The sequence below is a fragment of the Lontra canadensis genome, unplaced genomic scaffold (genome assembly GCF_010015895.1).
Source record: "Lontra canadensis isolate GAN:19392208 unplaced genomic scaffold, GSC_riverotter_1.0 scaffold5, whole genome shotgun sequence".
NCBI classification, from domain to species: domain Eukaryota; kingdom Metazoa; phylum Chordata; class Mammalia; order Carnivora; family Mustelidae; genus Lontra; species Lontra canadensis.
This window is the reverse complement of record NW_022630999.1, coordinates 6,738,945-6,751,569: the sequence shown is the minus strand read 5'-3', so window position 1 is coordinate 6,751,569 and position 12,625 is coordinate 6,738,945. Positions and strand designations below refer to the sequence as shown.

General features: G+C 40.4%; 1 protein-coding gene across 1 annotated transcript; it reads right to left on the bottom strand.

Moving 5' to 3' along the window:
* Positions 1–2,424: 2,424 nt before the first annotated feature.
* CARD6 (caspase recruitment domain family member 6) lies at positions 2,425–12,482 on the bottom strand. Its single transcript, XM_032851391.1, has 3 exons — positions 12,157–12,482; positions 10,027–10,620; positions 2,425–5,352 (listed from the first exon to the last, which is right to left on the bottom strand). The coding sequence occupies exons 1-3, from the start codon at positions 12,437–12,439 to the stop codon at positions 3,065–3,067; spliced, it is 3,165 nt and encodes a 1,054-aa protein (XP_032707282.1). The 5' UTR covers positions 12,440–12,482; the 3' UTR covers positions 2,425–3,064.
* Between the last annotated feature and the right edge of the window lie 143 nt (positions 12,483–12,625).

Here is a 12,625-nt window from a genome sequence, read left to right as displayed (position 1 = left end):
GTTCTAAGACATAAGGAAATGCAGAAGGTCACTATGCATGTAGGTAAAACCTAGATTTATGACGCTAGTATGATTTATAAGGCAACGTTTTCCCTATGGTGAGTCTTTGTATCCCACTGGAATATACTCCTTTCAAGCATCTCAACAAAGAGCACACTTTTTTCAATGCTTAAAAAAAAAAGTAATCTTTATTTGGTTTCTTGTACAAAATATAAATTGATTTAAGGTGTTTAAGAAAGGATAAGTCATTGGATAGACTCCTAAATTTGCTAACAACAACAAAGAATTCAGGTACAAATTGAACGCTCTCAATTTAGTAAATAACACACCTAAAACAAGTAGTTCTGAGTTTTTGCATGTTTGACTAAAAACAATTGAACTTGTGCATTATACAAAGATGCCTATAAACTGTATTTCATGCCTTGAATTCAGACTTTCTTAAGATATCTGGAAAACTAGCATTTTATGCTGTTTATACTACCTGCCCCAACACTATTTAATTTTGCCACATTCAACCCTGATACAGACTCGAATATGTAACTGAGTGCTGCCTGTAAATATATTTACACAGAAAAAATATATGAAAATGTTATTAGTGAGTTAGAGGACTACATTGCCGGTTAGTTAGTTACTCTGAGCTATGAGATTACAGACTATTTTTATGTTCCTTTCTTCTTTGTCTATTTCTGCATTTTTGAAACTGTATAAATGGGCTTATAGTTTTATAATAAAGAGGAAACAGATTTGTAGGATTTCACAACTGCAGCAGGATTTCTCATTCTCTTTTCATATCTTCTCAGTTCCTACTGCACTGCCTCACGCATAATATATGCTCAAGAAATAAACACAAGGGAAGGAAGAAAGGGGGGAAAAGGGAAGGAATAACGCAATGGGAAGGGAAAAATCTGTTAAGTGCCATCTGTTTGCCCATCCAGATTCACTCTCCACCCTACTTTGAACCCGAAACCTGATCAACAAGAACCACCTAGGTGAGCTCCTTGTTCTCTGGTTTCTGGTTGGCTTTGGCCAAGGGAATGCACTATTTATTTATTTATTTAGCTATTTATCCCTGAGGCAGCTCCCTGTGGGTCACTGAAGCCCACTGTCTCCCTCAACCAACCAGACCCAAGACCCTTCCCACACAGCTCTTCTGGTTGGGGAGAGCACTGCCCTCTCTCTCCCTTCGGATCTTGGGGTGGCAATGTACCTCACTTTGACTAGATCCAGGGTGCTGTGCTCTCTTGCCCTGTTTTTACCATCTTGTCCAGCCTTTTGTAAATAGTCTCTTTATGAGATGCTCCTCCAAGTCTCCAAACTGAATGTACCATCTATGTATTGCCAAGACCCAGGCTGATACAGAATCTGTTAGTGACAAAGAATCCAGCAAGTTCTGTCCTCCAGGAATGAATCTTAAAGATGGATTTAGAAAAACGTTTTTAAAAACATCATCAAGTATTGCTCATTTCAAAAATTTAAACACAAAAAGATTATTCTCATTGAGAAACTCCTGTTTTACACTGAAGATTTGGTAGTAATACACTAGGTATTATGCTTTTTCTCTTGGAAAGATATAGATAATAATCTACATGCACAGTCCTTTCTCTCTTCATCCTTACAATGACTTTAGAGATTTAACACCCTCTAAATACTCAGTATAATTGTTTAAGACATGCAAAAATAAAGGATGCCTATTGGAGTATGAGCATGTTCTCAGAAATTAGTTATTCCTTTTCAAAAATCATTTTTCATCTATTTATCAATATGATCTTTTTCCCTTGGCATCCTTGAAGGCAAAAAAATTTCTAACCCAGAAAAGACAATATGGGGCTATTTTAGTACTTAAAATTAGTATTAATTTTATAAAAGTGTTAAATTAAAAAACCAGAGGTCTTAATCCAAATTACAAATCTTATTATTTTATTTCTACATCTAGTGAATTTTAACATTAACCTTTAAGTGGCCTTTTATTAATATTTGGTATCATTTACAAGCTTAATTAAACTTCATTTGAATATTTTAAATTTATTATATTCCTTTTACTTATGCTTGTAACTGGCAGATCTTACCCAAATGTTTAGGATAGTAATGAACCTAATAAAGTAAAATTGCAAATTTTGTGAATCTTAAGTTCTCTTAAACATTGCAATGCTTTCTACAAGCTTTGTAACTCTAAAAATCAAAAATTCAATTATGCATTTTAAGTTGAAATCATGATATCAGATCTTTTAATAAACCAAATTACCTTAACTATTACAAATACTATATATATTTTTTCCTAAGATTTTATTTCATTTATATATTTATTTATTTATTATTTGACAGAGAGAGACACAGTGAGAGAGGAAACACAAGCAGCGGGAGTAGGAGAGGGAGAAGCAGGCTTCCTGATAAGCAAAGAGCCCTATGCCGAGCTTGATCCCAGGGTCCTGGGATGGAGCCCTGAGCCAAAGGCAGCCACTTAACAACTTAGCCACATGGGCGTCCCTACAAATACTTTAAATATAAAACATACACAAATCATACCCAAGTAAATGCAAAACAATTCATCTCATTGGTTTTCAGCTCATTATTCCTGTATGTAAGGGTAAAATGAGAGAATTATAACATCCGAGCAAACTGGAGCTGTTATTACAGGTAAATAGATTATCTGCTTAGTGGCTGATAAGTGAACCAAAAAGTTTTGACCAAGACACCTCTGGAGCAGCAAACATCGAGAACAGTTTTTCTTGTAACACTGAGCTGCCTGAGCCTTATTTAATGGAGTCGTCTCAACAGCACCTTTCCTGGCAATCAGGTTATATATTACCTAATACTCAAGGCTGGGTTCAGTTAATTTATTTACCCCCTGATTCTATTCTTAATTCTTTTCATATTTTTTCTTTTGGTAGACACAATTCTTACAGATATTTTAATGATACCAGTTAAGCTATGCATATTTTTTTTTTCTTTCTGTCATGTTAATGATAGGAATCTCTGACCACCTCTGCCATTCTTCTTCAGGTTACCGTATGATAGCAATGGCCTGGGTGAAGGATTTGTTTCACAGGTCTCTAGAGTAAGCACTTTAACGTTTTCCTCCCCTCTTGGGTGCTGCTCTTGGATTGTTTGTCTTAGCCTGTGAAGGACTGGTCCTACATGACTTGGGTTGAGTGGGCCTGGGCTGAGAAGGCTTGGATTGGGAGGCCTGGGATGGGCATGGCTTGGGCTGAGTGGGTTTAGGTGGAGAGGGTTTAGCTTGGGAGGGCCAGGGTTGAGTGGGGATGGCTGGAAAGGGTTTAGTCTGGGATGGGCGGGGTTGAGTGGGTTTTGTGTGCGTGGGTTTGGGTGGAGAGGGCACAGGCTGGGATTGGTTGACCTGAAGTGGCTTGGGCTGGTTGGATGTGAACTGGGAGCTGGGTGAACATTTGCTGTTGGACCTGGGATAGGATCCCATTTGGAAAGTTGGATTTGAAGGCCCATCCTGTGCCTTCAGTTTGGCTCCTTGCTGAAAAGCAGGTCTTACAGGTTTTTGTATGGCTCTAGCTGGTTGAAAGGCCTGGGGGTAAAGACCTTCAATATGGGATGTTGTTTTTATAAGATTCCCAGTTGCCCTAGTTGGCTGTGTTCTCTGGGCATAGGCTTGTTTAGGCTGTGGCTTCCCAACTGTTCCTGCTGGCTGCAAACCCAGGGAATGGAAGTGACCTATGTGGGAGACCACTGCCCCAGATCTTTTAAAAGCTCCCATTGTTCTGTCCTCCTGTGGTCTCTTAGGCCAGGCCTGTACATGCTGAGACACAGGTCTTGTTTTATCCATGCAATATCCCCAAGAAGCTCTTGGAAATTTTATAAATCTTTCAGGTGAATAAAATCTTTGGGGTGGGAAGTACTGAGACCTAAAACTTTTACTTCGACCATGGGCCCTTGTTTTCTGAAAGGGCCAGGGATGGAACCACCTGGTCTTCTGCTCTGACCAAAAGTGGGAGCCCATAACCCAGGGGGCTTTCAGAGACACATGGTTAAAGTTACCTCCAATTCTGGTTGGTAGAGGATAAGAGTTTTCCTGAGGAGGCATGAGTACTGGGGTGGGGTGGAAATTCTGAAAATTCCAGCTAGCCCCAGGCTCGCTTACAGGCATCTCAGCTGTGCTTTCAGATGAGCTTTCTGGCTGACTGTGTCTTTGTTGTCTCTCATCTTCAGCCAGGTTTTCACTAGAGGAACTGTGAATTCCCTGAACGTTCTCAAAGTCTTGATCTACCTGGATTCCCAACTCCCTGGCCAGGGAGCCCATCTCCTCCATGGTCACACATCTGAGTGAAGAGGACATCACTTCCTGCAGAGCGGCCTGAAGACCCTCCATATTCTTCCCTCTCTCCCCAGCTTCCTCCTCCTCCCAAAACAGTAGCTGTGATGGCTTCAACTTTAGAATCCTCTGGAAAAGCTGAGCCTCTTCACTCTCCTGGGCCTGGGGACTGAGGACAAAGTACAATCTCTCAGTGGCAGCTTCTCCTAAAAACATTAGCAAGTCCCACTCCTTCTCACCTAGGTAGTCAGTGAAAAAAAAAACAGCCGCGGAAATTTCCACCAAAAAACCAAACTGTGTCCAAAAATTTTCTAGGTCTCCATGGAGGTTGGCCAGAGCAACAGGCTTCTGGAAAAAACTAGGATTTTCCTTTAGACAGTCTCGCTCAGGAAAATGCCACGTTATCTCAACCAGGCCATCAGAGATTTGCCGGGGAAGCACTGGGACAGTAAAATCCTGATGGAGAAAGATTTTGTGTGATTTCAGTTGGGCAGGACCAAGCAGTCTGTTGAGGATTCTGGACTTGGAGAAGCTACAGTACCCTAGGCGCACAAAGGAGATGACAGGCATCTTCGGAAACTTTTCTGTGTCCCCTGGAGGCCCTCCTGAAGACTGTGTTGACCACTTTTTCACAATGTCCTTCATGGCCCCTAGCATTAAGATGCTTTTATTGTTTTCTGCATCTGGCAGGAGCAGGGGAAGAGCAAAGCCGCACTGATACATGTTTGACATGACTTCACGCTGCAAGGAGCTGTCTGAACAGAGCATAGAGGCACAAAGAACATCAAAGGGATGAATGGTTTGTACGTCTCTGATTTCCAAATTCTCTACTCCAGTCACCAATTCCTCTTTGCCATCTTCACCCAGAACCCTGTGTCTGAGGACGGTATCTCTGGCTGTCACATCCAGAGCTTGAACTTTCATCAGGAAATTCCAAGCTAAGTCTCCAGGAGTCTCAGGTGTCCACATACATCCTCGATCTAAGGAGAATTGCTTAACAACATCCGGCAGAAGCTTTCTGCTCCTATCCATGTTTAAACATGATAGGACATCTTGAAACACGTTTTTTCTTTCTGTAGGGAAAAAGATACTCAGTGAATGTCACATTCAGAGTCAAGCTTCCTTCATGGAGTTCTAAAACTAAATAAGTAATTGACATTTTCACTGTGAAAAGACAGAAAAACACAAAGTGAAACTTCCCTTTTGCCAATTCCACTTTCCTTCTAAGAGATGTCAAGGTGTTACGTATGTTTGCTTCCCATCCTTATTCCATGCAAGTACATAAGTATGCATGCATAGAGAGAAATATATCATTTGGTTTGGTGGATATTATTTTATTTTTATATAAATGATATTATACTAAACATGTGATTCTTCAAATTCTTTTCACTTAATGTTATTCTTTGCAAATTCTTCCAAATCAGTTTACACAGAGATTGACTTAATTCATTTTAACTTATCGATCGTATTTCATGATTTAGATGGACCATTACTTATTTAACCATTATCTACAGAGGATCATTTAGGTTTTCCAGTTTTTTGACTAATGTTTATATGCAGTAATGGAAAACACTGTTAATGCTTCATGATATACATGTGTGAGGAATTTCCTAGGTTGATACTGATTTCTCTCTTAAATGTATCTCTTGCTAAAGTTTGGAAAAATGGAAGATTTTATTCCCATTAAACCTTTCTCAGAATTTATGCATTGTACCTAATTTCTCCTAATCTCCCGTTTTCTATTATGCCTCCTAACCACTTCTTGGGAATAGATATAGTGCTTAGTAGAAAAATCAGACCAGAGAGCATTTTCTACTCCTGGTAGATGGCAAACTAACATAAGACTCTCGAATCCCAGGGCGCCTGGGTGGCCCAATTGGTTAAGCCACTGCCTTTGGCTCAGGTCATGATCCCAGAGTCCTGGGATTGGGTCCCATATCTGGCTTCCCCTGCTCTGCAGGGAGCTTCCTTCTCCCTCTCCCTCTGCCTTCCACTTCCCCTGCTTGTGTGCGTGCTGTCTATCAAATAAATAAATAAAACCTTAAAAAAAAAAAAAAGATTCTTGGATCCCCTATAAAAATAACCTGGAAAGGGGCACCTGGGCAGCTCAATCAGTTAAATATCTAACTCTTACTTTTGGTTCCAGTCATGACCTCATGGTTGTGAGCCCTGCATTGGGCTCTGTGCTCAGAGCAGTATCTACTTAAGATTCTCTCTCTCCCTCTCCCTCCACTTCTCTTCCCACTCTCTCTCCCTCTCTCTCTTTCTCTCTTTCTCAAATAAATAAGTCTTTTTTAAAAATAGCCTGGAAGAAACAACAGAACTGAGCAAAAAATATGAATTTTAATAATTAACAAAGGTAACTCTGAGAAATCCTCGGGTAGTCTAAAAATTGCTTGAATTGGAATATGTTTTGGGGAAAGAAGGTGAGGGAAGAGTTGAGGCTAGCAAAATGGGTTCCCAGAGGAGGCAGTGAGAGGACGGGTTGCAGGAAAATTTTTAGGTCCTGCTCTTGCCTATCAACTAGGCTGACTTTGGACAACAATCCACTATTTCTTCAGCACAAAACCCAGTACTCACACAGCCGGGGCCAAGATGTCTAGAATTAACAAGGTTATAACAGTCTTACTATGGAGCTCATTTGGGATACCACCAAGAAGCAACAGAGTAAATCTTATACATAGCAACAATGATACAATCAATAAGCACAGAGCTGGATAAAAAGAAAAACAAAAATTTAACAAGCAATAATATCTAGAACCCAATACATGTTTTGTTTTGTTTTTTTAAGATTTTATTTATTTGTCAGAGAGAGAAGAGAGAGCATGTGCACAAGCAGGCAGGATGGCAGGCAGAGGGAGAAGTAGACTCCCCACTGAGCAGGGAGCCCGATGCAGGACTCAATCCCAGAACCCTGGGATCATGACCTGAGCCAAAGGCAGACACTTAGCCAGCTGAGCCACTCATGCCTTCCAAGAACCTAATACATTTTTATAAATTTAAAACTCATGAAAATAGCCCAGCTGAGGCAAAAGAAATGATCAAGAGATTTTAGCTGCCACCCACTGAAAGGAGAATTTTGAATTTGAGTCCAGTTAGGTTAACTGGAAACTAGAACAGATTTAAAAAATGAAGATTCTTTGAAGATATTTAACAAACTAGAGAGGTGCTGGGGGGGTTAGTCACCTGGGTTAAGCATCTCTTTTCTTGACCTGTTTTGCTAAAGGTGTTACATTGATTGCAAAAAATAGCCCCAATTAATGGCTTTCTGGATATATTTTGGCTTTCTGCAATATTGCTTTGTAAGAAGTGGTATCTATTTTTTCCTAGTCCTTGAATTTGCACTGTCTTTGTGACATACTTTGACCAACAGAACGTGGCAGAAGTGATGGTGTTATGGGTTGAATTATGTCTACTCTCCACCCCCAACCCTGAAAAACAAAAACAAAAACAAAACTGTGTTAAGTCTCCCATACCTCAGACTCAGATTGTGGCCTTATCTGTAAATAAAATCTTTACAGAGGTCAAGTTAAAATGAGGTCGTTAGGGTGGGCCCCATCCAATAAGACCGGTATCCTTACAAAAAAGGGAATTTTTAAAACAGAGACATGCACAGAGGGAAAATGATCTGAAGACCCATAGAGAGAAGATGGTCGTTCATCTACAAGCCAGGGAAACTGAGGCTACCAGAAACTAGGGAGAGAAGACTGGGAACAGCACTTTGCCTAATGCCTGCTGAGACAGTGTGACCCTACTAACACATTGGTTTCAGACCTATGGCCTCCATAATCGAGAGACAGTAAATCTCCCATTGTCCTAAGCCACCCTTTATAGTACTTTGATGAGCCCTAGGAAGCTAATACAGATGCGATGGTAGTTCTAAGGCTCTTCCTCTCTCTGTCTCTCTTTCTCTCTCTCCCTCTCTTTCTTGCCTTCTCTCTTATACTCCTCTGTCCTCACAATGAGACTATGCCCCATCTAGTCTGAGAAGTCCAGACTAGCCTGCCATGAGATGACAGACAAGTCTATCACCAGCTGACCACAGACACATAAATAAACCCAGGAAAGACCAGAAAAACTGCCTAGCCAACTGCAGACACTCTTATTGTTTTGATAAGCTCTGTTATGCAGCGCTACTGTTGCAATAAATAAATGATACAGAAAACAAGATCATACCAACAAACAATAACATGCAAGAAATGCATCATAATATTAGAATATTACCTATGGAGGAACGGAGAATGAAGAAAAAATGGAATAAACAGACAAAAGTGGTTTGTTACAGAATAATGATGATACTATGTAATGAATAATTAAGTCAACCCTATACAATAAGTGAAATGTGTAAATAAATAAAAACTAAGAAGGATGCCTAAAAATGATAATGGGCTGGGAAGGTAAGGGGGTGGGACAAGATTTGAGTTGTGGGTTAAATTATGTACCCCTCAAATTCATATGTTGAAATCCTAACCCCCAGTACCTCAGGATGTGATGTTATTTGGAAACAGGGTCACTGCAGGTATAATTAGTTAAGACGAGGTCATTAGGGTGGGCCCTAATCCAATGTGACTAATGTCCTTATTAAAGGGGGAAATTTGGACCTAGAGAAATGCACTCAGGGACACAACTGTGTGAAGATGAAGGCAGATGAGAGGGATATTTTTACAAGCCAAAGAATGCCAAAGATTTCCAGCAAACCACCAGAAACCAGGAACAGATTCTCCTTTACAGGCTTCAGAAGTAACCAACCTTATAGACACTTTGATTTCTGCCTTCAGCCTCTAAACTGAGATAAGACGTTTCTGTTGTTTATTATTTACATTCCCCCATTTGCGGTACTTCGCTAGCAAACTAATAAAAGGTCTGATGAGGTAGACATTACTCCTCTCCTATCTAGAACTAGACGGTGCATCCCCAGGATTTGAACTGAATGGGAGATGAGAGTTACTTTTCCCTCCTCTACTCAGAACTTGGGTATATTTATTTTCATAAACAATATCTCTTCAAGTGAAGCATTTCTCAGTTTTCAAGTTTTCATTCAGAAATATTCCAATTAAAGATACTGATATAATTTTCCCTTACTAAGATGGCAATTTATGACCAGATCAAGCCAAGTAACAGTATTTGGGGATCTTATCCATTCATCACAGGCTCCTCTCTGATAGTCACTTCAGTAGTTAGGACCATAACCTCCGTATGCCATTGGTCACAAAGGCACTAAAATGACTTCAGAGGCTTAATTTGAACAATAGAAGGTAACACCTAAAATTAGTGGTTAGCAGCTTCTTTTATGCATTACAGGAGTTGACTGCAGAAACCTATGAGCTGCAGCGCCTGGGTGGCTCAGTGGGTGAAGCCTCTGCCTTCTGCTCAGGTCATGATCCCAGGGTCCTGGGATGGAGCCCCGCATCGAGCTCTCTGCTCAGTGGGGAGCCTGCTTCCTCCCCTCTCTCTGCCTACTTGTGATCTCTGTCTGTCAAATAAATAAATAAAATCTTAAAAAAAAAAAATAAAAGAAACCTATAAGCTGACAATCAGTATTTATTTTTGCTTATACTGTCCACGATTGTGTAGGTCCTGAGTCTTCCTCTCTGTCAACACCCACCTCTAAGGAAATTCCAGGTTAGGGAGGCATAAAGAATCTGAGTAGCAGCTTTTCTGCTGACGTCTAGTGCCTTTCTTCACCCCTTCTCCCCATTATGGGATGGAATAAGTTGTTGCCCAACTATCACATATCATTCCCATACCTTCACTCCTTTTCTCCTCCTCCTCCTCCTTCTCCTCTCCCTTCTCTTCCTCCTCATCCTCCTCCAACGAAATGCCAGTTTCTGAATCCTCATAGCTCTGTTCTTCCTCAGAGAAGTGCAGGGTTTCTGAATATGTCCAGCCGTCTTCGCCATCATAAACACTGTGCTCTGAGTCATTATAAACCTCTTCTTCCTCAGCGGGCTCTGCATCTTCCGAGTATCCAAGGGATTCTAGATATCCCTCTCTTCCTAAGTACAAAGAATCATCTGGCTTCTCATATCTCTGTCCATCCTGTAAATAAACAATAGTTGCTGGAATTTCATATTCGGGGTTCTCAAGTGAATGTGGTGATATGACTTTGGGCGTGTTGTATTCCTTCTCATCTTCGCTAGAGGTCCAAGCAGTTTCTTTATGACTAGTTTTCTTCTCCCCAAAGGATTCAGAGATTCCCATATCCAGGTGTTCTTTCTCTGTGAAGGATACTGTGATCTCAGGATTCTCAGGCTGTTTCTCTCCAGAGGAAAAAAAATCTTCTGAATTCTTGTTTACCCCTATAGGTTGAAGAGGTTGTATATTCTCATGCTTTAAAAATACTGAAAAAAACAAGAGAGTTGGGAGGGAGGTTGTTTCATTTTTCCAAATTAACAAGAATAAATCTTATAATAACTTGAGTTTCCAAGACCTCAAAGCATCATCTCTCTTCTTTATTTCAAAACTGGAGGATATGAATACCTAGCATCTCTCACATAAATAACAAGTCACCTGCCATTCTTTCTCTCACTGGGAAAAAAAAAAAAATCAAATCATGTTCCTACCTTGCTCAAAAGTTTGAGTTCTTTGTAGAAAACTCGAAGAGTAGATGAATGAAACAGAAAATGTGAATCCTATGAACAGTGCTTAGTTGTGGTTTTACTATGACCCAAAACCACCTCAGATTTCCTAGAGCCATTGCTAATGAAATCGGATCCTAATCATTTCTAATCAGGAAACAAATAGCTCTAATTTGGAATACTAAGTCCTAGAAATAATAGTATCTATTTCTCTAAGCATATTTTTCTTGTCCTACAGTAGAGATCATTAACATTAACTTTTTATCTGAGCCTCTACCTCTCTAATATCTCTTAAAATGATCTTTAATATTTTTTAGACTTTCAGAAAAAGGAGCTACACCTGCCTCTAGTGGTCATCTACAAAATTGCTAATCAATCCATTCTGGAAGAATTACTCCCTCATCTGCCACAAAATATTTTTAAACATTGAGGAATTAGCATTTGAGGGGCACCTGAGTGGCTTAGTTGGTTAAGTGTCTGCCTTCAGGTCAGGTCATGATCCCAAGGTCCTGGGAAAGAACCCTGCATGGGAAACCTACTTCTCCCTCTCCCATTCCCCCTGCTCCTATTCTCTCTCTCTCTCTCACTTGCTCTCTGTCAAATAAATAAATAAAATCTTCAGGGATGCCTGGGTGGCTCAGCAGGTTAAAGTCTCTGCCTTCAGCTCAGGTCATGATCCCAGGGTTCTGGGATCGAGCCCAGCATGGAGGCCAGCATGGGCTCTCTGCTCAGTGGGGAGCCTGCTTCCTCCTCTCTCTCAGTTGTCTGCCTCTCAGCCTACTTGTGATCTCCGTGAGTCAAATAAATAAATAAAATCTTTAAATAAATAAATAAAATCAATCTTAGGAAAAAATAAGAATTAGCATTTGAATTGCTCCAGAAAAGCAGGCTTCTGCTGGCATTCTTATCACAGAAAAAAATGAAGTTATTGATCTACCATGTTATCATTCTTCTGTTATTTCCGAAATGGTTATACTAAATGAAAGATGCAGCACTTGGCCTTGGGGTTGTTAAATATCCATGAAATTACTTACTGAATAGTAAGCAGTTTATACTAGCACTAAAAAATCCCTGCAAATTTTAGATACAGTTTCAATAAAAAATTATCAATCCCTTAAGCCAATAAGATACATTCCTCCCTGCTTTTAAATTCCTGGACACTTTTATCCTGTATCATATTTCAGTGAAAATTATCTCCCGGAGATAGACAAATGAAAACAAAAGGCAATTATTTTCTTTTTTCAGGAAATCTGCCTTGTCCCTCCCACCCCCCCCCAAAAGTATAGAAATCCAACTTACCATGCTCTAGGCCCCAAATGGTAGCTGACTCTGGAAAAGTACTAAGTAAACACTTGAGAAAATGCTGACAGCACACCTCTCCCTTTTTCTGTACCAAAATTAACAGCTTTCGACTTTTCTTCAGGGGATCTGTAATATTCTCCAGAGTCTCATACTCTTCCTCAGAAACCAGCCTCCGAGAGGTTAATGTGTCTAAGACAGAATCAGGATCTTGTTGGAGGATTTCAAGTAACTTTTTCCGTTCTCTTTCTATGAGCTCAGAAGGAACACTCCCCGCAGCCATTGTTCTTCCGTCCTCTAGACCTCTAGACCAGAAAATGGATTATGAAACCGTTTCAATAGTAAATAAATACAGGTTTAAAAAAAAAATGGCAGGGGCGCCTGGGTGGCTCAGTGGGCTAAGGCCTCTGCTTTCGGCTCAGGTCTTGGTCTCAGGGTCCTCGGATTACTCCCCGCCCCCACCCCACCC

Bases quoted from the DNA above. Each gene is read 5' to 3' on its own strand.
- CARD6 (XM_032851391.1), bottom strand. From the start codon at position 12,439: ATGGCTGCGGGGAGTGTTCCTTCTGAGCTCATAGAAAGAGAACGGAAA. The intron at 10,621-12,156 runs GTAAGTTGGATT...TGTTTTTTTCAG, and splicing joins CATTTGGGGCCTAGAGCATG to TATTTTTAAAGCATGAGAAT. The intron at 5,353-10,026 runs GTATGGGAATGA...TTTTCCCTACAG, and splicing joins GGAGGAGAAAAGGAGTGAAG to AAAGAAAAAACGTGTTTCAA.